Source organism: Gamsiella multidivaricata (assembly GCF_025024155.1).
Source record: "Gamsiella multidivaricata strain RSA 2152 chromosome Unknown BC939scaffold_22, whole genome shotgun sequence".
Lineage (NCBI taxonomy): Eukaryota > Fungi > Mortierellomycota > Mortierellomycetes > Mortierellales > Mortierellaceae > Gamsiella > Gamsiella multidivaricata.
The window spans coordinates 308,317-329,560 of NW_026251730.1; the positions used below are offsets into that span (position 1 = coordinate 308,317).

The 21,244-nt window shown below is 49.9% G+C and overlaps 6 protein-coding genes across 6 annotated transcripts; 1 reads left to right on the forward strand and 5 right to left on the reverse strand.

Annotated features, from left to right (window-relative positions):
• Positions 1-5,774: 5,774 nt before the first annotated feature.
• On the reverse strand, positions 5,775-7,975 carry BC939DRAFT_501888 (meiotically up-regulated gene 113-domain-containing protein; the record flags this gene model as incomplete). The annotated part of the gene is made up of 3 exons (XM_051560224.1): positions 5,775-6,208; positions 6,345-6,461; positions 6,559-7,975. 3 exons carry the CDS (start codon positions 7,973-7,975, stop codon positions 5,775-5,777), a joined length of 1,968 nt encoding a protein of 655 aa, XP_051413705.1.
• A 532-nt stretch (positions 7,976-8,507) lies between these two features.
• BC939DRAFT_447237 (uncharacterized protein) lies at positions 8,508-11,319 on the reverse strand. Its single transcript, XM_051555061.1, has 7 exons — positions 11,145-11,319; positions 10,734-10,858; positions 10,096-10,287; positions 9,241-9,878; positions 8,958-9,155; positions 8,758-8,864; positions 8,508-8,663 (listed from the first exon to the last, which is right to left on the reverse strand). Exons 1-7 carry the CDS (start codon positions 11,211-11,213, stop codon positions 8,616-8,618), a joined length of 1,377 nt encoding a protein of 458 aa, XP_051413706.1. The 5' UTR covers positions 11,214-11,319; the 3' UTR covers positions 8,508-8,615.
• On the reverse strand, positions 11,313-12,650 carry BC939DRAFT_447239 (uncharacterized protein). The gene is made up of 2 exons (XM_051555062.1): positions 12,031-12,650; positions 11,313-11,927 (listed from the first exon to the last, which is right to left on the reverse strand). The coding sequence occupies exons 1-2, from the start codon at positions 12,238-12,240 to the stop codon at positions 11,571-11,573; spliced, it is 567 nt and encodes a 188-aa protein (XP_051413707.1). The 5' UTR covers positions 12,241-12,650; the 3' UTR covers positions 11,313-11,570.
• Positions 12,651-14,513: 1,863 nt separating this feature from the next.
• Positions 14,514-14,840, reverse strand: BC939DRAFT_475893 (uncharacterized protein; the record flags this gene model as incomplete). The annotated part of the gene is made up of 1 exon (XM_051558545.1): positions 14,514-14,840. One exon carries the CDS (start codon positions 14,838-14,840, stop codon positions 14,514-14,516), a length of 327 nt encoding a protein of 108 aa, XP_051413708.1.
• A 998-nt stretch (positions 14,841-15,838) lies between these two features.
• On the forward strand, positions 15,839-17,401 carry BC939DRAFT_447244 (uncharacterized protein; the record flags this gene model as incomplete). The annotated part of the gene is made up of 1 exon (XM_051555063.1): positions 15,839-17,401. A coding segment is annotated over one exon (1,563 nt), but the record flags the coding sequence as incomplete, so codon positions are not given.
• Positions 17,402-17,605: 204 nt separating this feature from the next.
• BC939DRAFT_447246 (uncharacterized protein) lies at positions 17,606-18,144 on the reverse strand. Its single transcript, XM_051555064.1, has one exon. The coding sequence runs from the start codon at positions 18,028-18,030 to the stop codon at positions 17,662-17,664; it is 369 nt and encodes a 122-aa protein (XP_051413710.1). The 5' UTR covers positions 18,031-18,144; the 3' UTR covers positions 17,606-17,661.
• Between the last annotated feature and the right edge of the window lie 3,100 nt (positions 18,145-21,244).

The following is a 21,244-nucleotide window of genomic DNA, read 5'->3' on the forward strand; positions in this document are numbered from 1 at the left end:
TGGGACGCGCAAACCGGCGCACCCGATCTCATCCTGACCAGCCATACTGGCGATGTTAACAGCGTGGCGTATTCGCCCAACGGCCAGCAGATTGCCTCCTGCAGTGTCGACGAGACGGCGCGGCTGTGGGACGCTCAAACTGGCGCACCTGGTTCCATCCTAAGCGGCCATACCGGTTGGGTATGGAGCGTGGCATATTCGCCCAACGGCCAACAGATTGCCTCCTGCAGTGTCGATGTCACGGTGCGGCTGTGGGACGCGCAAACCGGCGCACCAGGTCTCATCCTAACCGGCCATATCGAATCTGTATTGGGCGTGGCATATTCGCCCAACGGCCAACAGATTGCCTCCTGCAGTGTCGATGGCACGGTGCGGCTGTGGGACGCTCAAACCGGCGCATCCGGTCCAATCCTAAGCGGCCATACCGAATCCGTATGGGGCGTGGCGTATTCGCCCAGCGGCCAGCAGATTGCCTCCTGCAGTACCGACAACACGGTGCGACTGTGGGACGCTCAAACCGGCGCACCCGGTCTCATCCTAACCGGCCATATCGAATCTGTATTGGGCGTGGCGTATTCACCCAACGGCCAGCAGATTGCCTCCTGCAGTGTCGATGGCACGGTGCGGCTGTGGGATGCGCAAACCGGCGCACCCGGTCTCATCCTAACCGGCCATACCGGATCCATATTAGGCGTGGTATACTCACCCAGCGGCCAGCAGGTTGCTTCCTGCAGCTACGACAATACAGTGCGGCTGTGGGATGCACAAACCGGCGCACCCGGCCCCATCCTAAGTGGCCATACTGACTTCGTCCCCAGCGTGGCGTATTCGCCCAGCGGCCGGCAGATTGTCTCCTGCAGTGGCGACAATACGGTGCGGCTGTGGGACGCACAAACCGGCGCACCCGGTTCCATCCTAAGCGGTCATACCGAATCCGTATGGGGCGTGGCGTATTCGCCCAACGGCCAGCAGATTTCTTCCTGCAGCTGGGACAAGACGGTACGGCTGTGGGACGCGCAAACCGGCGCACCCGGTCCCATCCTAAGCGGTCATACTGCCTCCGTCACTAGCGTGGCGTATTCGCCCAGCGGCCAGCAGATTGCCTCCTGCAGTACCGACAACACGGTGCGGCTGTGGGACGCTCAAACCGGCGCACCCGGTCCCATCCTATGCGGCCATACCAACGGTGTCAATAGCGTGGCGTATTCGCCCAGCGGTCAGCAAATTGCCTCCTGCAGTACCGACAAGACGGTCCGGCTGTGGGACGCGCAAACCGGCGCACCCAGCCTCATCCTAAGCGACCATACCGACGGTGTCAATAGCGTGGCGTATTCGCCCAGCGGCCAGCAGATTGCCTCCTGCAGTGGCGACAATACAGTGCGGCTGTGGGACGCTCAAACCGGCGTACCCGGTCCCATCCTAAGTGGCCATACTGACTCCGTCACTAGCGTGGCCTATTCGCCCAGTGGCCAGCAGATTGCCTCCTGCAGTGATGACAAGACGGTGTGGCTGTGGGATGTGAATTCGGGTCACTGTTTGGCTCTTGTCGAAGGTTTCCATGGAGTAGTCACATGTATCGCCTGGAGCACGACCCCCAATGGCTCCTATTTCGTAACCGGCTGTGAAGATATGTCTGTTCGCTTGTGGCGGGTCACAGAAGAGGAAGGTCACCTTCAGGTGCGTCTACAGTGGAGTTCGATGCAAGGCGCACTTGTTGTGTCGAATGCCTCTATCCAAAACGCACAGGGCTTGAACAGGATAAATATGCGGCTATTAGAGCAGCGCGGCGCTGTGGGCAAGCCGATTCCACCTTCGAGTTTCCGCGAGGCCAGCAGGAAGCTTATCAGCATGGCGTCCGTGGCATCTAAACTCAAGTTGCCGTCAAGCCGCGACACAGTGGATACCTTCCTCGTTACAGATTCTCCCGCTGTACAGCCAGCACAGCCGGTCGACTCTGCGGCTGTCTCTTCGCTTGCTTGAGATGAATGTGATGCAATTACGAGTGCAGTATCTTGTCCAATAAAGCATGCACTAATAGCTAACATTCTGTACATCATGTTATATATGCACAATAGACATGGTATATTTACCGTGTAATAATCTGATAGTTAGTTAGTAGTATTTGTAATGGGGATGTATTCCAGGGACGGACCAAGATGAAGATATCTGGCGTATACTTCATTTTTATTAATATAAACCAGCAAATATGGCCGTTACTTACAAAGGACATAAAGGTTGCGTTTGTCTGCGTCCGCGGCATTACTGCATAACAACACCGACACTCGAGCAACCTGAGTGGCCTTCTTGCCACGAATTGGACCGGTAACAAGGGTTTGTTGGACGGAGCCTTCAGAAAGAGACCCGTCTCATTGCAATTATAGATGTTATCAGGGCCAAAGTCCTTGAGCGCCATGTGGATCTGTTCAACTTGAGTCTGATAGAGATCCACGTTGACCGATCCGCTTTCGCCATGGCCGATGTAGCTCCTGAGCGCTCTCTGTCTCTTGAACTTTTGGAGTCAATTATTTGAAAAGGTAATCGGCTCTGGCTTATGTTCAGGACGAGAGAAATCTTTCACGAGGATCCACATCACCACAGCAGTTCCTTTCAGGCAATAGTCAGATTCGTTGATGCCTATCAAAGTATATGGATGAGGGAATGTGCTATCAGAAGCGAGCAACTGCATGAGCTTCCATACCTAAGGATTCCTGGTGTTTATACCAGGTGTAAACAGCCTCTTCCACAACCGCCATTGGTCTTGACCTGTTGTGTACAATTGTTCTTGTTGCCACAGGCGGCAGTGTCCCCGCTGCTTGACGGATCTTGTCTTTCTTTTTAAGTATATTGGCGACTTTATATTCAACATTTTTGCGAGAGCGACATGAAAGGTATCTGAGTTTTGCTATCGCTCTGCATGGTATTCTGCACCTTATCGAGAAGCGTATACTTCGTTCGGGATATGTGTGATTTGGAAGCCGAGGTGACAGGGTCAGAGCGTTCGATATCAGGTCGTTTGGGGGCCGGAGCCTCGACTAGATAATTACATCGTTTTAGCTGACAGATTCGAATAACATGAAGACTCAAGCTTATTATCCGAGGGCTAGGACCATACATGTCCCATCCCTTTTTCCCGCCCTGGTTCACTTCTGCACTTTCTAGCTCTCCTTTGAGAAGATAGTAGACATTCACGATGCAAGAGCAGGATTTATTTCGTTTTTTCTTGCAGGTAGTTTCTGGATATTTCGCAATAAAAGAGAATACATATATGGTCCTGGCCCGAGGGATAATACTACGTAAATCCATCGCGTTTCGTTTTTGCGTCTCCGCACTATAGCACAACAATGGGAAGGAAAGGGCGCTCACTTTTTGTCTTGTTTCTGACCCATCGGAATAGTCGGAAGAGAAGAGGAAAGACAGAGAGAGGATGAGCCAGGAACAGGCGGACGGATGATGCGCATCAGTCCTCCATCCCGTTTGGGCGGAGTGACAACGAAGAATGGAACAGGGCTTCTCCACTTTGTGGCCCGGTGATGGCGTGATGTTCAACAGGATGAGTCGGTGGACGCTTTCAGCTGGCACAGACACGGTGCCGTACCGACTTGAAGTCGAGCTAAACTCTCAAATAAAAGGGACGGGATGGCTCACGCATGCCTGCAGAGTAAAGTAAAGTAAAGTAAAGTGAAGTGCAGTCGTAAGCAAAGGACAAAAGCTTATTTTTATTTTTACCGTCTTCTGTTGGCTCGTGCCAACTTTTGTGGCTGTACCTGCGTCCGATGAGTCCGTGGGCACATAAAAAAAAAGACGATTCGATTGAGAAGAGGGGCCAGTCTCCGCCCGTCCGTTTACCATGAGTCACCCCATATTTCACATTCCATCTTCATATTTCACATTCCATCTTGTTTTAAAAAAAATAATCGGTTGGATTGCAGGGTACCGTCGTGAAAGTTTCATTTGCCCAGCCAGTCCTTGGAGCTTGTCAGGGGTGAGTACGGACGCAGACCGGGGGCATACTCTATTCATTTTGCCCAGTGACATCATCAATCGCTGTCTTTTTCGGTCCGTCTAACTAAGGTGAGAAAACGAGATCTTCATCCCTACAAAAAAAACACATAATACTCTATTGCAGTCTATTAGCCAGTGAATCATTTTACACGGATCCTGCGTATCCCTATGGCCCATCTTCAAGTCCGTCGCGTGATACAGAACCCAAACGTATACACCAGGTATTCGCTCCGCACTCTATGCTGACCACTACGATACGCGTTCGAGAGGAGAACGTCTTGGCATAGTACAGCAGGCGCGAGGGCTGAGACGTCCACGAGTATTGTTGTAGGAGTGATTCAGACTGAGCGTGTCAATGGCTACGTTGCGTGCTATTTTCCTTTCGTCTAAACTAATAACTCCAGCATGTCTAACGATCAGCTCAGTGTTCGCCTCGAGAGCGCGTTCAGCCCAAAACTTTTCTTGACGGTGGTCCTGAAAGTCCTTGAATGCTTTCGCGATCTTCTTTCATCGATGATCACGGATACTAGGTGACTTCAAAAGCAACTCGAAATCTCGCAGGACTCCCGATCGGTAAGATCAAACTGACGCAAATAATACGTGTTCCTGGCCTGCCACTTTATTGAGCGTCCAACTCCTGTATACTGATGGCACCGACGTCTTGCGAGTTCAAGCAATGGTTGACAGAGTACAATGGAGTGTTGAGACGAAGCGTAATACTGAAGCGTAATGCTGAAGTGCCGTCGTGTGCGTGATCAAGACGATATAGTGCGGGACATCTAGTCGCGACTGTATGTAGAAAACGTTGAAGCTCAAGGCCCTTTGAACTAGAGGTTGTATTGACAAACGGCGAACATTGGTTTGTAGAGGGAAGAGTAATACGTACTTTAATGATCCAAATTTCGATTCAGCGGCTGTCCTTGAAAATGAAGAGGCCCCACCCCACAGCACTTCTAACGGTATCTTGTAGTCGATTTGCGCCTGTCGTAAAACGCCTAACCTTAAATAGACCCGTTGAACGCGGTTTATGACGATGCATCCTCCTCTTCAGCAACCATCTCTTTCCTCTGTTGAATATACTCCCGCGCTTTTTCTATCGCATCCCTCCGTTCTCTCTTCTCTCTCACTCCAACTCTTCACAGCCCAAGCATGGACACTTCTCACAACCCCCAAGCAATCTACTCCATCTCCCCGAGATCAGACTCATCAGTCGCTTTGTATCTGCGGACGATCCCTCCCCCCTGCGCTCGAGTTTTTCCAAGAACCGGGTCAAAGGCCCTCGCCCCCCCAGTTTTGATACGCTGTCGATTTCAAGGGCCACCGGCACCTTGCTAAACTGGAACTGAAAGCAAGCGTTATTTCCAAGCATGGGCCTCACATCCGCACCACAAAAAAGCTCGAACTCCCCTAGCTACAGCTAGATGCCCCCTGCTTAATCCCCGTATCAGCAATATGCGAGCTCTCAACATAAACTGCATCCAAAGATCACTCGATATCGCGTTCTGTCTTTGAATGTAACTTCACGCGATTGACATTCATTAAAGATGGAGGAAACTCAGACCTATCTTCTGGTCAGTGTATTCGTCCCCAAGTCGTCCGTCCCTTGAGCCACTATCTTGCAAGTTCTTTTTTTTTTTTTTTTTTTTTTTTTTTTTTTTTCGAAAACGCTACTACTTTATTTTTTTCTCTACAGAAAATGCGGGCCATCGCATTGAATCTCCACACCGACAATAAGTAAAAAAACACACACAACCCGTTGGTACTCCTTCCCCTTATCCAGGACCATAGACATGTTCCATGTAAGCCATCCAGTGTACAATCACCCTCCGCACCTGTCCCCACGCCTGCTTCATCTGCTTCGATTCACTCAACCCAGGCTGATGGGGTACCTTGAACCACTCGCGATGGTTGGTTTTGCATGCGCAGATATGGTCCTTGTCATGATAGGGCTTCAACTCAATATGGATCAATCTCTCCACCCGGTGCGCGTAACGGCATCGCAGACCCGTCACCTCATTATCGCCCGCAACCATCATCACCGTCTCTGACAAATCGTTCTCATCCTTGGGTGCTAGGGACCCTTGCTCGGGGAAGACCTCGATCAGTCGAGGTGGGGACCCACATTTGTCGGACCATTCACTCATACGCCGGAACACGTTGTCGGTACGGCCCACTTTGAACAATGTGTGAGAGTCCGTGACACGAGCTGTGGAGGCGAATAAAGAATAAAAAAAAAAAAAAAGAAGAAAGGATTGCATGGCCGGTTAGTTATCAGGCGAACGAACACAATGCCTACAGGAATAATAGCTGGAACGATGGCAGTCGGCAGTCGAAACACATACTCTCAAGCAGTTGGTAAGCATAGATGTAACCCGGCTTGTCCGTATCTGAGACAGGCCTCTCCATAGCCTTTCGTAGCTTGTTCTGAACATAATCCGGGAGATTAGGGTTGACCCAGGCTATTATTCAAATAGAACAACAGTGGTTAATAAAAAATAAAAAAAACTCTCGCAATTAGACGATGGCCTACTGTGAATAGATCTCCCCCCAACTTACAGGATAAATCCAGCCATTGGAGCATGACTCCTCCCTTGCCCTCGATGTGAACAACGACCTCGTCGTCCTCATTGACCTCATGGTCATGACACATCAGCACCTCGCCCTTCTCAATAGGTCTGTCCAGCTTGACCTTGCGCTTGCACCGATGTCCGTTCGAGTTGAATCCATGACACTGGTTCGGGGCCTCGTCCGGTGAATCCTTCAAAGACAGCTCACTGATGTCCTTCGTCACCGAGTCCGCACTGTCCACCGACGGCCTATGCTCGTTCGACGACTTTGATGGAAGCTCTGGCAGCGGCTTCTCCTGAATATCTGAGTCGCTCTTCTTGATCTTGTGGAAGAGCGACTTGAACATACTCCTCACTCCAGTCTTCTTCGAATCCTGATCAGACTCATCCTCGTCGCGGAAGAGGAAGCTCTGCATACGAGCACGGTACTTGAAGAGACTCGAATGTTTCTTCTCACCATTGCTAGACTGGACAGGCGATACGAGGTCGCTGCTGCTGCTGTCCTGATGTGTCAGCTTGTCCCTGACCGAGGACAGGATCTTGAGGGTCGACTCTGGGATCTTGACCGGCGCCGGAGCAGCCACCCAGAATCCGCCTGTGGGGCGACCGGTCTTTGAGCTCGCCTTTGTCTTGTTCTTGGGCGGTGCAAGGACAGCTGTGGTGTTGACGATCTTGGACTTGGTGCGCTTGAGCTTGGCACCCAGTGGACGGTTACTGGGCCTGGGAGGCAGCGCTGGGTCATCGGGCTTGATCCTGACTGAGGCCATCTTTCCAGACAGCTCATCCAAATCCTCATCCGTGTCGTCCTCGTCATCATCATCGTCGTCGTCGTCGTCCGAGTCGCTGTCACTGTAACCACCGCTATCGGATGGTTGGTAATCATCGTCTGAATCCGGTTCAAATTCCTCGGACGACTCGACTTGTTTCTTGGCCTTTGTCGTCTTTGTCGCCGCCTTCTTTCTGGTCGCAGGCACCTTCTTCGCGGACGTTGTCGTCTTTGATGTCTTGGACGATGATGCCTTGGATACCTTGGATGAGGAGCCTGTGGGGGAAGGCGTGCTTGCAGAGAGCGGGGTGGGCACAGGGACAGGGGCAGGAGCAGAAGCAGGAGCAGGTTGATTATCTGCGACCGCCGACTTCTTGATCCCGAGGGCCTTCAGAGCTTTGTTTGTCTTGGATTTTTTGGTCATGTCTGCAGGCGTCGGCTGGGTCTCACCCTCTGAATCCGTGAAGGGCGAAGCACCGGGCTGACGGTGGAGACCCCAGAGTCCATTAGTCGAGTCCGCTTGCTGCTTGTGCTTCTCTGTGCAATATCCGTCGAGTTTACCACGGCGTGTGCATCTCTGGCCAGTCGAGATAGCAATGGCCTTGCAGCGACCGGGGTCCGTGTCTGGGCTGGTACTCATGGCGGGCCGATGAAGAGAATTGAATAAAAAAAATACTCGCTGTCTTCAACCGCACGCTTGTGATCGCTGAGTCCTCTTCGGGCAGTGGCAGGATGGGGAATGAGAGAAGGGAGAATGCGAATGAAGGTAACCTGCTCTCGCGTGCAATGATGACAGGTTTTGACTTGACTTTTTGGGTTGACACCCTCCGCCGCCCTTCGCCCCTCCTTCCCCTGACTATTTTTCTTTCATACCCCATGCACGGATGAATGGGCTGGGGAAAGCACGCTTGCCCAATTGGCTCTCAACTTTCCCGATGGAGTGTTCTGTGCCTCCAATTGGCATAACTCAATTCAGCTAAATTGATAAATTTTCTTATGTGCCGCTGTATTTGCACCAGGGGATACACCATAGAACAGGGCCACTTCATCGACGCGGCCCCACATCGTTCTTTCCAGGCACAGCAGACGTGTCGACATCCCTTGTTTCAGGAACACATCATCACCACCCAACAGGACGCGCTCAGCCTAGACACGCAAAGGAGACCAATACAACAAAAGACACATAAAACCGCTCTTTAATTCAAGTAGCTTGGATTGTGCGCACTACAGCTCCAGTCTAGTTGCAGTTAGCCAGGGCATCGCCATGCTGGCCATAGTGCTTAATAATAGTTGTATCGCGCTTGCATGTCCTGTAACATATCGCTCAACTATAACCGTAAAAGAAATGCGAGGCCGATTAGTAACTATCGTTCTTCAATTGTCTCTTGCAGCAGATCAATAAAAGGTGGAAGTGTGCCGCACCTTTCCAGCTCCTGTTTGAACCGCATTCTTCAGCGTCGCCAGATCAGCCTGGCTCAGCTTCTTGGCAAGGTCAGATCCCGAGATATTGCTCAATGAAGACAATGAAACTAAGCGTTACAAGATCATCAAGATAATGTCAGCCCTCTACTCTGTTCATCAATCACCAGTACGGTGCAAATACCGTCCATCTCTTTTCTCACCATCGCTGCCTAGAGTTGGGGAATCCTCTGGTCGGCCAAAGTACTGGTTACTGCTGATACTCGTCGCGCCCGAGAATGACTGTAAACGACTACTGGCCTCGGCCTGGGCTTCTGAGTCGTAGTTGTTACGCCCAAAGTACTGGTCCGAGGATATTGCCTTCTGGTTGCCAAACTTTTCTCGGGCAGCAGTAACATTCTCTACTTGTTGAGATCAAGACGGTCCGTGAGCGAGAAATTCATAGTTGGATTCGTGAAACCAGTCGGCACAGGCACCAGTTCTCACCTTCTACCTGAGGCGAGTAGCCACCACCTGTGCTTCCGAATCCTGAACGAGTGCTTGTGGGTTTCGAGGAAGGTGCTGCTCCGAAGCCCATGCGACCCATGCCCATGCCCAAGCGCTCGAGTTCTTCCGACGACACCCTCGATTTATCCGCAGTATTGGCCTGATAATAATTTGACATGGTAGAGCTCTCGCTACCCTTTGGAGCATTGGCCATCTCCTCTCTTGCCTTTTCTGCAGCCAGTTTTTGTAGACGCTCCTCCTCCGCAGCCTCGAAACCAAGTTTCTCAATCCTCTCGGCTTCTGCTCTGGCGCGGGCTTCTGCCTCCTCAAAACTGATAGCCCCAGTTTTCTTGGCGCCTAACTTCATAGGCTTGGACGCTGTCCCTGTCTTACGAGCGGATGTGAGAGTCGATTTGACTGGTCGAGCAAGGGTCGAGGGACTGCGTGCAACTGATCCGAACCCTACACTGGGCGGTACAGTGGTCTGGGGTGATGTGGCACTGCTTAAAGAAGTCTTCTTGGGCTGATTCCAGTTCTCAAAGAAATCATCATCTGCAGTGGCCGTTGCTGGCGTCGATACTGTAGATTTGTTATGTGATTCCTCTGAGTGACGCTCGAGACCTTGCTTGCCAGGATGCCTACGTTATTTGGATCAAACGATGCGGATTAGCATAAACGCTTTATGCAGCCGCATCACCAACGAAATAAAAATGCAGGAATGTGCTGAAAGCAGTTCGCCTTCGATCTGCTGCCATGGGCAAACAGAAAATAGGAGCAAAAAAGGAGATGGCAGGGTATTGTGCATCTTGAGCCAACAATTCAAGGTAATAAATGAAGAGTTCAGTATATACTTACGCAAGCAAGTCCTCCTTGACCTTCTGGGCCAGCTTTTCCTTGTAAGCGATGGCGGCCTTGCTCGAATACTTTGTCTTTGCATCCTTGCTGTCTGTGCCCGGCTGCTTGGCAAAGTACTCCCGTGCAGCTGCGTTACCTCCGACTGTCATTGTCCGTAGCTGCTCCCATGTCCACTTGTCTAGCACTGTTGATCTAATCAGCACAAGAAAACCTCCCCATGTACAGGACAAAGGAAGAGAAGGATAGTGTCAGGACAACTTTTCTTTGAGAGCATTGGTCACACACAAAAGGCCCGCGCGCTGTGCTCGGGATTTGGTGTGTGGGAAACACAGCCAGGTGCACAATACTCATATCTCCCAATGGGGTCACTCTGCCAGTTATGAGCACCGCAATAATACGAGCATCTCAAACGCTGTCCAAACGGTGCTCTCGAACTGGACTTAGCCACGTAGACATAGCCCAGCAACACCATCCATGTGAGCACCAACAATCTGCCGATAAAGAAGATAAAAAATAGCGCAACGCTCTCAGCGCATCCCTGAGGAACACGTTTGAAAAAAAAAAAAAAAAAAAAAAAAGGCGAGTAACCAAATGGACAATATACACACTACACATCACTTTTACCAAGAATAGCTTACCGGACAAAGCTGACATGGGTGCCAAAGCTGCGGTGAAGAGCACCACAGTCCGTGCATAGAAAGATTCCGAATGGAATGCTGGTCCAGCAGTTCTGGTCAATGCTTGCATGGCAATCGAAGCAGTTCTAAGGGGGGAGAGGGGAAGGGGGGGCGAATGAGAGGGGTACGCAAACAAATGAATTCCACATCAACATCAGCATCACTCGAAAGTTGAGCCATTGTCTCCTTCCCCGTAAACCAAGCAACCCAAGGGCGGATATACGGGTGCTGTTGGCAGAGTTAAATGCTGCTGGCACGCTCCACATTTTCGCTGGCTCCTGCTTGCTGGGGGAGGGCTCTCAATGGGGGGGGGGGGGGGGAAAGTGGTGGGGGGATCTGTGACTGAGTTGTGGGGGAGTGAACCGACTGTACCTTATTGGCTCGGTGCAAGGACAGCTTCTTGAAGACGTCCTGGATCTCTTGCTTGGTGGGTTCAGACATGATGGAAAGATATAGGAGACTAGCTGTCTGTGTAAGGTGGTGGTTTCTGTTAGGGTCGAGAGTGAAGGGTGAAGGGTGATGTGAACGATTGAAGGAGCGATCGAGGTCCTCGAAATATTTCAAGGAGTCGTTTATTGGAGAGAGTCCTGGTCACGGGGTGCAGAAACGATCTACGCGCACGCGTCCCAGTTCGCGTCCTCAACTTGCTCTCCAAAAATCGGACTTCAAGGTTTATTACTATGGACATATAGACAAATATATATAGAGGTAGGAAAGGCACAATATGGGGCCGGCTGAATATGTATATGTAGTGTGTATGTAGGAGTCATCCAGAACGAGGGCCCGGTCCGTGCCTCTTTAGATCTCGTACAGTCCCTGCTCGTACGTGAGCCCAACGCCCTTATGGAAGGGATACAGTCGCATGCGGACATAGTACCGCCATACCACAAAGTACATGTACAGGTTCAGAATAAAGTCGATGACCAGTCCTGCGATAAAGATCATGATGAACTGGTCGATGGGCGTGTTGCAGTAGAACGCAGCAGCCGTGCCTTGAGGTGTGTAGCCCTTGTCGTTGACGGCGCCCCAGCACTCGGATGCGATGTGGGACTTGTTCGACTCGAGCTGGAAGGCCATGACACCGACCCTGGCGGTCGCCAGGAATGCGACCAACCACTGAACAAAGACAAACATCCTCGTCATCATGTACGACCACTATCATTGTATAGGGGGTGAAGATAGAGAAAGGGTGTTAATTAAGAAAGAGAGATCAACTGGCGAGTAGCCTCCCAAGACGCTGGCGAGTGCTTCACGTTACATTGCACATCCCGAGGAAGGCGATTCCTGCAGTGACAGCTTGGATCATCGAGAACCCTGCAAAGAGGAGGGCCATGGTCGAGGAAAAGAAGTAGGGACCCCAGAGGAAAAGCAGAATTCCGCCGATGACGTTGAGTAGGACAACCAGGCCGGCGAGCCACATTCCGCCTCCTCGAACTGGGAACACCAAGCAGCAGTTGTTGCACCACATTGTTGATAGCCTTGATGTGTGTTGCTGAGTTGATTTAACGCTTTCGCTGAAGCGTTGGAGATTGAAGGGGAGAAAAAAAGAAAAGAAAAAAAAAAGAAGTCGTTACGAGGGAGGCCGATTGTTGTGAGAGATGAGTGTCTGGGACCTGAGAGGGACGGAGGGGCGGGTCGGATGTGCAGGTGTGATGTGGAGGCAAGAAAGCGGTAGATAGCCGATAGACAGATTGCGCCGGTGAGGAAGGTGAAAGACTAGGGTGGCCAAGCGCGTCCGAGGTCGTTCAAAGAGAGGAATTATCGTAAAGGTCGTGGAAAGCTGGGGGGGGGGCAAGTATCATAACAATCACAACAGTGGCAAATGGAGGGTGTATGGAGGAGGGGGAGGAGGAGGAGATGGGGAGGAGAAAAAAAAAAAGGGACGAGGAGCGAAGGAGTGGGAAGCAGAAGAAGATTGCGGATGAGATATATAGGGTCAGCAGAAGGCAGACAAGCCATGGCAGGTCAGGGCAGGGGGGGAGATGATGATGATGATTGTGGGCGGAACCCCTCCTCGCGACACGCAGGTGCCTGTTGTTTATCTGTTGGTCCGTCTGCGAGCGGCAAAGACTGCTGGTGTGTGATGTCGTTGTAATTTTAGACCAGCAGAGGGAGACTCCGACCGTCATATGGCCCATGGTGTCGACATTGTTTGTTAGGCGCGGTGGTTGGGGAGTGACCCCTCCCGCGACGTGGGGGATAGTCGGTCTACGGAGCGATGTTTGTGCAGTGTAGACTATGTGCAGTAGTACAGTCTTGGCCGTACCTTTCCCTGCTCCCCTGCAAAATAAAAAATAAAAAAAGGGGTGGCACAGACCAGCTGACAGCATCCGAACCACAGGACGGTACAAACGCGTAGGGGCGATATAAGGTTTGACCCCTATTTTCCGTGTCCTCTGACCTCGCCCATACATATACACACACACACACATACACACACATCCTACGCCGATCGTTTTTATGTCACCCTTACCGTCCTCGCGTGCTCCTCAATAAATACTGTACGTTGAACACCAAGGACTGCAACAAAAGAAAACGAAAGCCCAAACCTGCTTACACCCCCAACACACCCCTAGTGATTGGCGGCTCACCATTTGCCTCGTCTGCTTCAAGGCGTCAATAGTCTGCACTTCAACCTGTGCCCGAGTCCCTCGCATGATCACCACTCGCTGCATAGGGGCTATCTTTTGGAACGTTCGACATGGATGTGGGGTGAAGCAGCACGTACGACTGGCACTGGAGGTGTCAAGTCAGCTCTGGCATATAAAGTCATTGGAAATCGCTGTTGATGATCGGATCCATTGACTATAAGACAAGTTGAGTACTAAAGGCTGGTAGTAGCTAAGGAGATTTAATGAAAGATTGCGAGTATGTCTGCGCAAGAACCAGATTGATTAAGCAATAAACGTGTTTTGCTGTGCACTCGGCTTCATTTTTAACGGTTTGCAACTGTACAACGGAAAAAAAGAAGAATGAGTAACAAAATGAACTAAACATATGGGTGCAAATATATAAAAGCATGGGAGAACCTTGTTTTAGAATCTGAACGTGTGGCAAACGACCGGCTTCTAGTCTAATTGAGGGGAACGTTCGCAGCTCTTAAAAAAAAAGTTAACTCACAAGGCGATTTGGAGGATGCAAAAAATAAGAATATAAACTCATTGTGCATGGGTAATAGATCTCTCCTTTTGGGACCGAACATTGTGTGCAAACACGAACTCTGTTGACTTAGCATGCCAGACAATTAATGTCAAACCATCAAAAAGGATGGCTGGATCCTGTAAAAAACTGTTGTATGTATCGCCAATGAGATGCCGGTCCTTTATAACGAGTCCAAAGCACCTGGGTACAGGATGTCTGAGACGAAGCTCAAGGAGAAGTGGCCATGGGTCAAGATCGCCCGCAACTACGATGGGGATGTAGCGAAAAATAATATACAACAAATTCAAATATCAAACAGACCCTGGCAACAGCAGCGTCAAGAATAGCTACTCAGGATGTGAGCTTACCGCTTGCTAATCTGCTGCGCGTTTAAGAATTGATCCGCATGCGTCAGTCAGTCGGATATGACCATTGACATGGATGCCCTTCTAGCACAGAAGTAATAGACAACTTGCGAAACTCAAACTTCGGACTGAAATTCAATAAGGTTCGCGTTTTTTTTTTTTTTTTGCCCAATTTCGAGGGTCGAAACTTGGCACTCACACCCAAGTTCCATGCGCAATGCATTGGCTCATATCCTCATTTTTTTTTTGGTGGCAACAAACGACAACCAGCGTAGCATGTCTCCCTGTCTCTTTCTGTCAAGCCCAGTCCATTATCACCCAGTCCATGTTCTTCACGCTCTGGTATGACAGCCTGCTCAGCCAGGTTGTCTCTTTGATCGCGCTCGAAACGAATCTGTTCATCGAGCTCTTCCGGTAGGATGTCGATGTCATGATCCAGCAGGTTGACATCGCTGCCAACATCGTCACTGTCGCTGTCGGTGTGGTTGTCATTGTAAGTAGTGTGGTTGCCGAAGATATTGCTGTCGCTGTCATTGTCACTGCGGGGTATGCGGAGTGACATGTTTTTTTAAGAGGAAGGAGCGGTTGAGTTGGCGTCAGTAGTGGCGAAATAGGAAAATGAGATGTCCCTACCCTTGCGGCATACTTTCCACTCGGTGTATATATCTTTTACTTTTGTGTACACGCTGAACTTGGGCAACCCTTTCGCAATGAAGTTCGACCTTGAAAAACTTTATTTCACTTTGGAAAATGGTTTCGCAAACTGTCTAATGTGCCTGGACTCTCCTGGATATAGCTATCGTACTATTCCGCTGTCTATAGTGTCTATAGTGTCTATAGTGGTTGCGCCTTTGTTTCCTGCACGATAGACCACGCTTCGATTAGTAGCTTTGTTCCGACGCCATGTACACTTTTTTTTTTTCTTTAAAAAAAAAAAAAACCATGAAAAACCCTGCCCAAATCAACATTGACGGGAACGAAAAGGGCGGAAAAAGTCAAATAGTCAAATAATCAAATACCGGCCTATGTTCTCGACTGCTGAACTTCGTGGCCAAAACTCAACATGTCGCCTTCACTGAAGGCACAGGCGTCCTAGAAAATGGTGGCGAAAGGTCAATTGAGTGCATGGGTGGTGCAAGAACAATTGAATACCTAGATGACAAAAGTCAACTGAGAAAATGGTGGCAACTTCCATTTATGGCTAAGATGCGCGACCCAAGCGGTCGAACACACAGAAGCTATTCTTGCATATAAGAAGCTCAACTGTCCCCCGGTCTCTTCATATCCTCATTAGCGCCTTTAGTTTTGATCGCAGCCTTCCTTCTATCAGCTATCCATTCTTCCTTCGCACCTTGCTTCCTTCACCATCTACTTTTTCAATCACCCCTACCCTCCACGCCAACAATGGAAAAGGAATCCATCTTTGACAGCCCTCTGGTCAAGAGCGAGGTTGCAAAATACCTCTCCAACAATGATCTAGCACAGTGTGCTCTCGTCTCCAAGAAGTGGTCTGCCTGGTTCCTTCCTGCCCTCTGGCGCTCCATCAAATTCGAGCCGCCATCAACGATCTCACCTGAGGGTCTGAAACGACATCAAGATCATATCCAGTCCCTCCAAGGTTGTCAAATTAACTTGGCGGCTCGGCCCCACGTTTGGTCATATCCTAACCTCACGTCGCTTGAGTTTGGACCCGGTTTCGGTCGCCACGGTCGTCGAGTGGACCTTGCGACCTTGAAAATGGTGGCAGGATCGCCTCATTTGGAGCATCTCAAGATATCGCTCAATCTCGACCATGTGGATGTCTACCAAGAACTGAGGCGGGTTCTTCAGTCGCTGACTCGGCTAAAGAGCTTGGAATTGCACCTCACTGAATTTATCGATCTGGTTGTCATTCAGGATATTCTGGAGATATGTAGCCGAGTCAAATTCCTATCAGTATTTCTGGATGGCGCGGCCTACGCTATCCCAGGAGACGAAGGAGCTCAGCTCAAGCTCGCAACGGAGGCCATGAAGCGCATGCAGGACACCCAGGTCCAGCACTTGGAGTTCCAGGCGACTGACGAGATCCTCGAATTGTCGATTTTGCCATTGTTTTTAAAGAAATGTCCCATGTTGGAGAGCCTCAGCCTGCCATCACTGTGCCAGGAGCAGACAATGGAACAAGTGGTAGAGATAATCAAGGAGAGAACATGTCCGAGACTGAAGCATTGGAGCCACGGTCGTATTGGCTACAGCGGAATGGTGGAAGATCTTTTCTTGGAAACATTTCGAGCAACCAAGTCTGGCACCGGCGAGTACGGCAGTGATAGAGATTGGATGGAAGGTGGTCTGAAGACGATCGCAGTGGGGTACCTAGTGGCACTGGACGAACGCGTAATTCGAACAATCACGGAGTATCATGGTACGACACTGACAACCATGAATACTCCCGGTTTCACCATGGACCTCCCATCCCTCACGCTACTTTTGAGCGAACTCCCAGCGTTGAAGTCCTTCAAGGTTATGGTCACTTTACCATACGCATCGACGTACGATCCGGACTTGGAGTTGACAAAGAAGACTTCGTGGGCCTGCACTGGGTTGAAGCATCTAGAGTTGAACTTCAACACTACGGGAACCTTCAGTTTCCCTGGAGGAAAACGCTGGGATGTTTCAGTAGAGAAGGACTGTACGGACTATTTGTTTTCACAGATCGGGAGCTTGACGCAGTTGGAGGAGCTGGTCCTGAAATCGAGCGGCTTCGATCCATTTGTCTTGAAGAACGGATACCTGACACCGTTGTCTGGATTATCGAATCTCAAATCATTGCGCCTGCCACGGCAATGCAACATACGTATGGGTGCAGAGGAGGCAGAGTGGATGGCCGAGAACTGGACAAGTCTGGTTTATGTCGCGATTGAGGTACCGCCCAGAGCTCTCGTATCAGATGGAAAATCGCGCGAGGCATTTGAGGCAACGTTGAAGGAGAAGCGGCCAAGCGTCGAGATCGGTCCTAGTCAGCCTTATTCTCGCATGTGGTACGGAGGGGGTTTCGGCGCTCAAGCTGCTGGATTTGGTGGCTGGGATGTACAGAGTGGATTCGTCCCATTCCCTTGGATACGCCGAACAATGAATATCAAATAAATAGTGAGTGGTAGTAATACTCAGGTTTTTATTATTTTGGGAATAGGGTAAAAATTATGTTTCGAACTGGGTGTCTAGTCAGTTCGTGATTAATGGAGGCCGAACCGCATAGCGGATATGTGTCAGACATTGCGCTATCCAGCGTGGCTCCGGGGGATGGGGATATATGTACAGTCCACTCCCGGATTAGCCGACAAAACGTCGCTTTAATCCGAATTTTCGTATTCTGTCAACGTCTGCCAATACAAATAATATGAGTGCTATCCCGTCCCTGTCTTCCTCCCATCCCCCATCCCCATCTCCACATCCACATCCAGATCCTCTTCCGAAGCTAAGACAAAGTCCTCGACGGCGACCGAGGTCATGGTGACAACGACCAAAGCTAGGGTGAAGTCTCCGACAACAGCAGGGGCATTAACAACCACAACCACAACCACAGCCGTATAAAAACTAACCAAACATCCTGCAAGGAAACATCCAGCGGCTAAGTCAAAGACGGCCACTCCATCGATAGCTTCAGCAGCTGAAACATCTACCAAAAAGAAATAGCGCAGAGTTATTTCGTTGGCCTTGAAAGCAGATTTCATCAAGGGTTTACGCACCGAACAACAACAGACAGGGGTATCCATCCTGCTGTGCTGCTGATGGGTTGGACAAACAGAAGCCGTTTATGCTGCGTAAGGCGAGTTTGCTCTGGAAAGCGCGCGTTTATCTACTCTACTTGCAGCCAAGCACAATCCTTGCAGCACTTTTTTTTTTTTTTTTTTTTTTTTCCGGCTTCGATAAGCTGCTCTCCGTCCTAGAAACCTGGATTTGGACATGAAGGCAAGACTCAAAATTTTTCATGATTGGACAGGGTGCCGCGCTATGCTTCTTGATCGAAAGAAGCCTGGACAGTCTCTTGATCTCCGTGTTGCAGACCTGATGGCACTTGATGGAGGAGACAAGATACCAACTGTCTGACAGCGAGTGCCAGTCAGAGGAACGACAATAAATATTTTAAGTTTTGTTATACTTTTTGTATTGACAGACATTGACAGTTGTCGGCTAATCTGGGAGCGGACTGTCCTCAACAACTGAACTTTGTGACCAAAGCTCACAGGCGTGAAGCTCTGAACCCATCCCCCTTTGTTCAATTTTTCACTGCAGAGGGGCTGGGACAAAATCTTTCACTTTCTTATGGGGTCACCCTTTAGTCCATTTTGCCCAAAAAAGGAAAGTGCTCGGTGGTTTTTTGTTCACGTGATCGTACGCGGGCTGCCCAAGCTTATTTCTTGCATCCTCTTCCTTCATGTCTCCTGTTACAGTGACAATCCACCTGATGAAGAGACCCGGCGCACGCCTCGCAAGTGCCTTCCCAAAACTCCCAACACTCCTGGAACCCTCCGCAGGACTTACAAAGCAAGGACACATTTTGTTACAGGAGTTGGGAGTTTGTAGCTGTTGGGGTTGTCACCCTTCCTGACGTCCTGACCCTCAATACTGTATAGCGCAATGACATACCCACAGGTCTGATCTCCTTCAGCGCCAATATTCCCGTCGCGTCGTCCTTAGGAGGGAGTAATCCAGTGAGTACATACCGATGATTGGCATGACAACAGTCACTCATTTCCAAGCACAATCCTAACGAACTTCTTGTCCTTTTATGTTTTTCTCTCTATAGGATACTCCGCAAGGAGCTACTGAAGCCCCGCCCGTCCTGACTGGAGCGTGTTCCACTCCAGCGGCATCAATCTCCTTGCAGCTCGCCATGGCGTTCACCGCTGCAGAAGAGTCCTTGCCAAACCCTTTCTGGTTGCCTGAGGAAGAACGTCAGTCTGGACAAGAAGCACATTCTTCACTGTATTTCCGCCTCCGGCGACTACAAGATATCGATTCGCCTGGACATTCTCGTGGACTCACAACACCATTTACATATGGAACTGTGCCGTCGTCGCTTGCACGAACAGTGGTATCATCTGTGCGCCTTTCTTCGCCACTTCGGCGGACTGTGTCGTCGCCAATTCAAATTGATTCTTCAGATTCGGACGCGTCTTCAGATGATTATGATTCCACGCCTAAAAAAACTTTCTCCACGCCCATCAAGCGAATGTCAACATGGAGGGAGGCTGATTGCACCCCACCGCCATATATCTCGACGCCAACATCGTCTCCCTCCACGTCCATGCAGCCGGAGCTGTCGCCCCTGCAGTTTCTATCTTCGCCATCGCATATTGTACACCAGATACATATACCATTAGTTCAAGAGCACGAAGACGACATTAGCGATTACTCTGTAAGTTATTTCAACTAATGACACAGTCATTTGTATTGTAACATTTTAATCATCCTTTGCATGTTGTTTTACACACGCTGTATTCTTTTTTTTCAGACCTCCCCACTTACTTTGAGGTCACAAGCCATCAGCACTTGCAAACAAGTTTTCCGCTGTGCACCAAAGGAAGAGCAACTGGAAGTTCTGTATAACATTGAAGCAAAGCACGACTGTGTCTTAATTGCTCCTTGTGGCTGGGGCAAGACTTTAGCGTTTTTCCTGCCTATGGTGCTCTGGCCTCGCTCAGTAACCGTCGTCATCTCACCGCTGATATCTTTGATGGAGGATCAACAGCAGGTAGCTTTCAAGTACTCTTGTAACTGTACGATTGCATATGCCTTCAATAAATGTGTCTATGTTACACGACTGACCCCGTCTTTGGATCCTGCCCTACAAATCGATAGAAGCTGGCCGCGGCCGGCATATCGTACTTCGTTCTAACTGGCGCCAACTCGGATGCTATTAACAAGGGTACGATCCAACGCGCACTAAATGGCGAGTACAGGGCTGTCTACTTCACCCCCGAGATCATTTTCAGCGGCAGCAAGGCAAATTTGCTTCAAGATCTTTGGCGGAACGAGCAATGGCGATCATTGTTGGCCGCAATAGTGATCGATGAAGTGCACTGCGTCGAGAAATGGGTCAAGTTTCGCGAGGACTATACACGCCTAGGTGATCTGCGTGTCTGGGCACCTGGAGTACCATTTGTAGGGCTAACAGCGACTCTCACAGCGGACGCTATCCTAAAAACTAAGGCCAAGCTTTTTTTGTCCAAGGCAACGACGATACGTGTGAACGAGGTTCGCACGAACTTGCGCCTCGAGGTGCACACTCAGCCCAAGGATGCCATGAAAGGCCTCCATAGACTTTTGCACAAAGAGAAGACCATCGTCTACTTTGATTCAATCGCTGTTCTCATCCGTGTTTTCAAATGTCTGCAGTGGATAAGGCCCGACCTGCAAGGAAAACTTGGGTTGTACTTTTCAACCCTAGATGAACAGTACAAGAGGACGACCATGAAAAAATTTGTAGATGGGGACATCCTGATCCTGCTGGCTACCGAGGCTGCAGGAATGGGTGTCGACATACAGGATGTTGTTCAAGTGATTCAGTACGGGTAAGTTCATATGTTAATAGCATGGAAATTGAGCAATCAGAACGAAACAAGTTGTCGTATATTTGGGTCGTCAGTCCGCTAGAACGACACTTCTTAATAAAACAAGTAGACCAGAGCAATACCGAGTCACTTCAGCTCAGCCTTTCAAGACTGAGCTGGAAGGGGCCGGTTCTGATCTCTATATCTTGTGAGCCCAAAACATAACACAAGTTATTATCTCTAAAATATTTCGATATGCACTTGTGAATCATTTAGTTTTCCAAGGGACATGACAAGCTTGGTGCAACGGTTTGGCCGTGCAGCGCGACGCAAGGATATCAACGGCCGTGCGATTCTCTATGCTCCGCCAGTCTCTCACAAGACTGTTTCAGATGCACAAGTCCGCCAGTTCCTCCTGGATCACCACAGCAAA

Excerpts from the sequence above, each read along its gene's own strand:
- BC939DRAFT_447237 (XM_051555061.1), bottom strand. The coding sequence starts at position 11,213 with ATGTCTGAACCCACCAAGCAAGAGATCCAGGACGTCTTCAAGAAGCTG. Across the intron at positions 10,859-11,144 it reads CCTTGCACCGAGCCAATAAG|AACTGCTTCGATTGCCATGC; the intron begins GTACAGTCGGTT and ends CTCCCCCCTTAG. Across the intron at positions 8,664-8,757 it reads TTCAAACAGGAGCTGGAAAG|TTGAGCGATATGTTACAGGA; the intron begins GTGCGGCACACT and ends TTACGGTTATAG.
- BC939DRAFT_447239 (XM_051555062.1), bottom strand. The coding sequence starts at position 12,240 with ATGTGGTGCAACAACTGCTGCTTGGTGTTCCCAGTTCGAGGAGGCGGA. Across the intron at positions 11,928-12,030 it reads CCTTCCTCGGGATGTGCAAT|TGGTCGTACATGATGACGAG; the intron begins GTAACGTGAAGC and ends ATACAATGATAG.
- BC939DRAFT_447246 (XM_051555064.1), bottom strand. The coding sequence starts at position 18,030 with ATGGATACCCCTGTCTGTTGTTGTTCGGTGCGTAAACCCTTGATGAAA.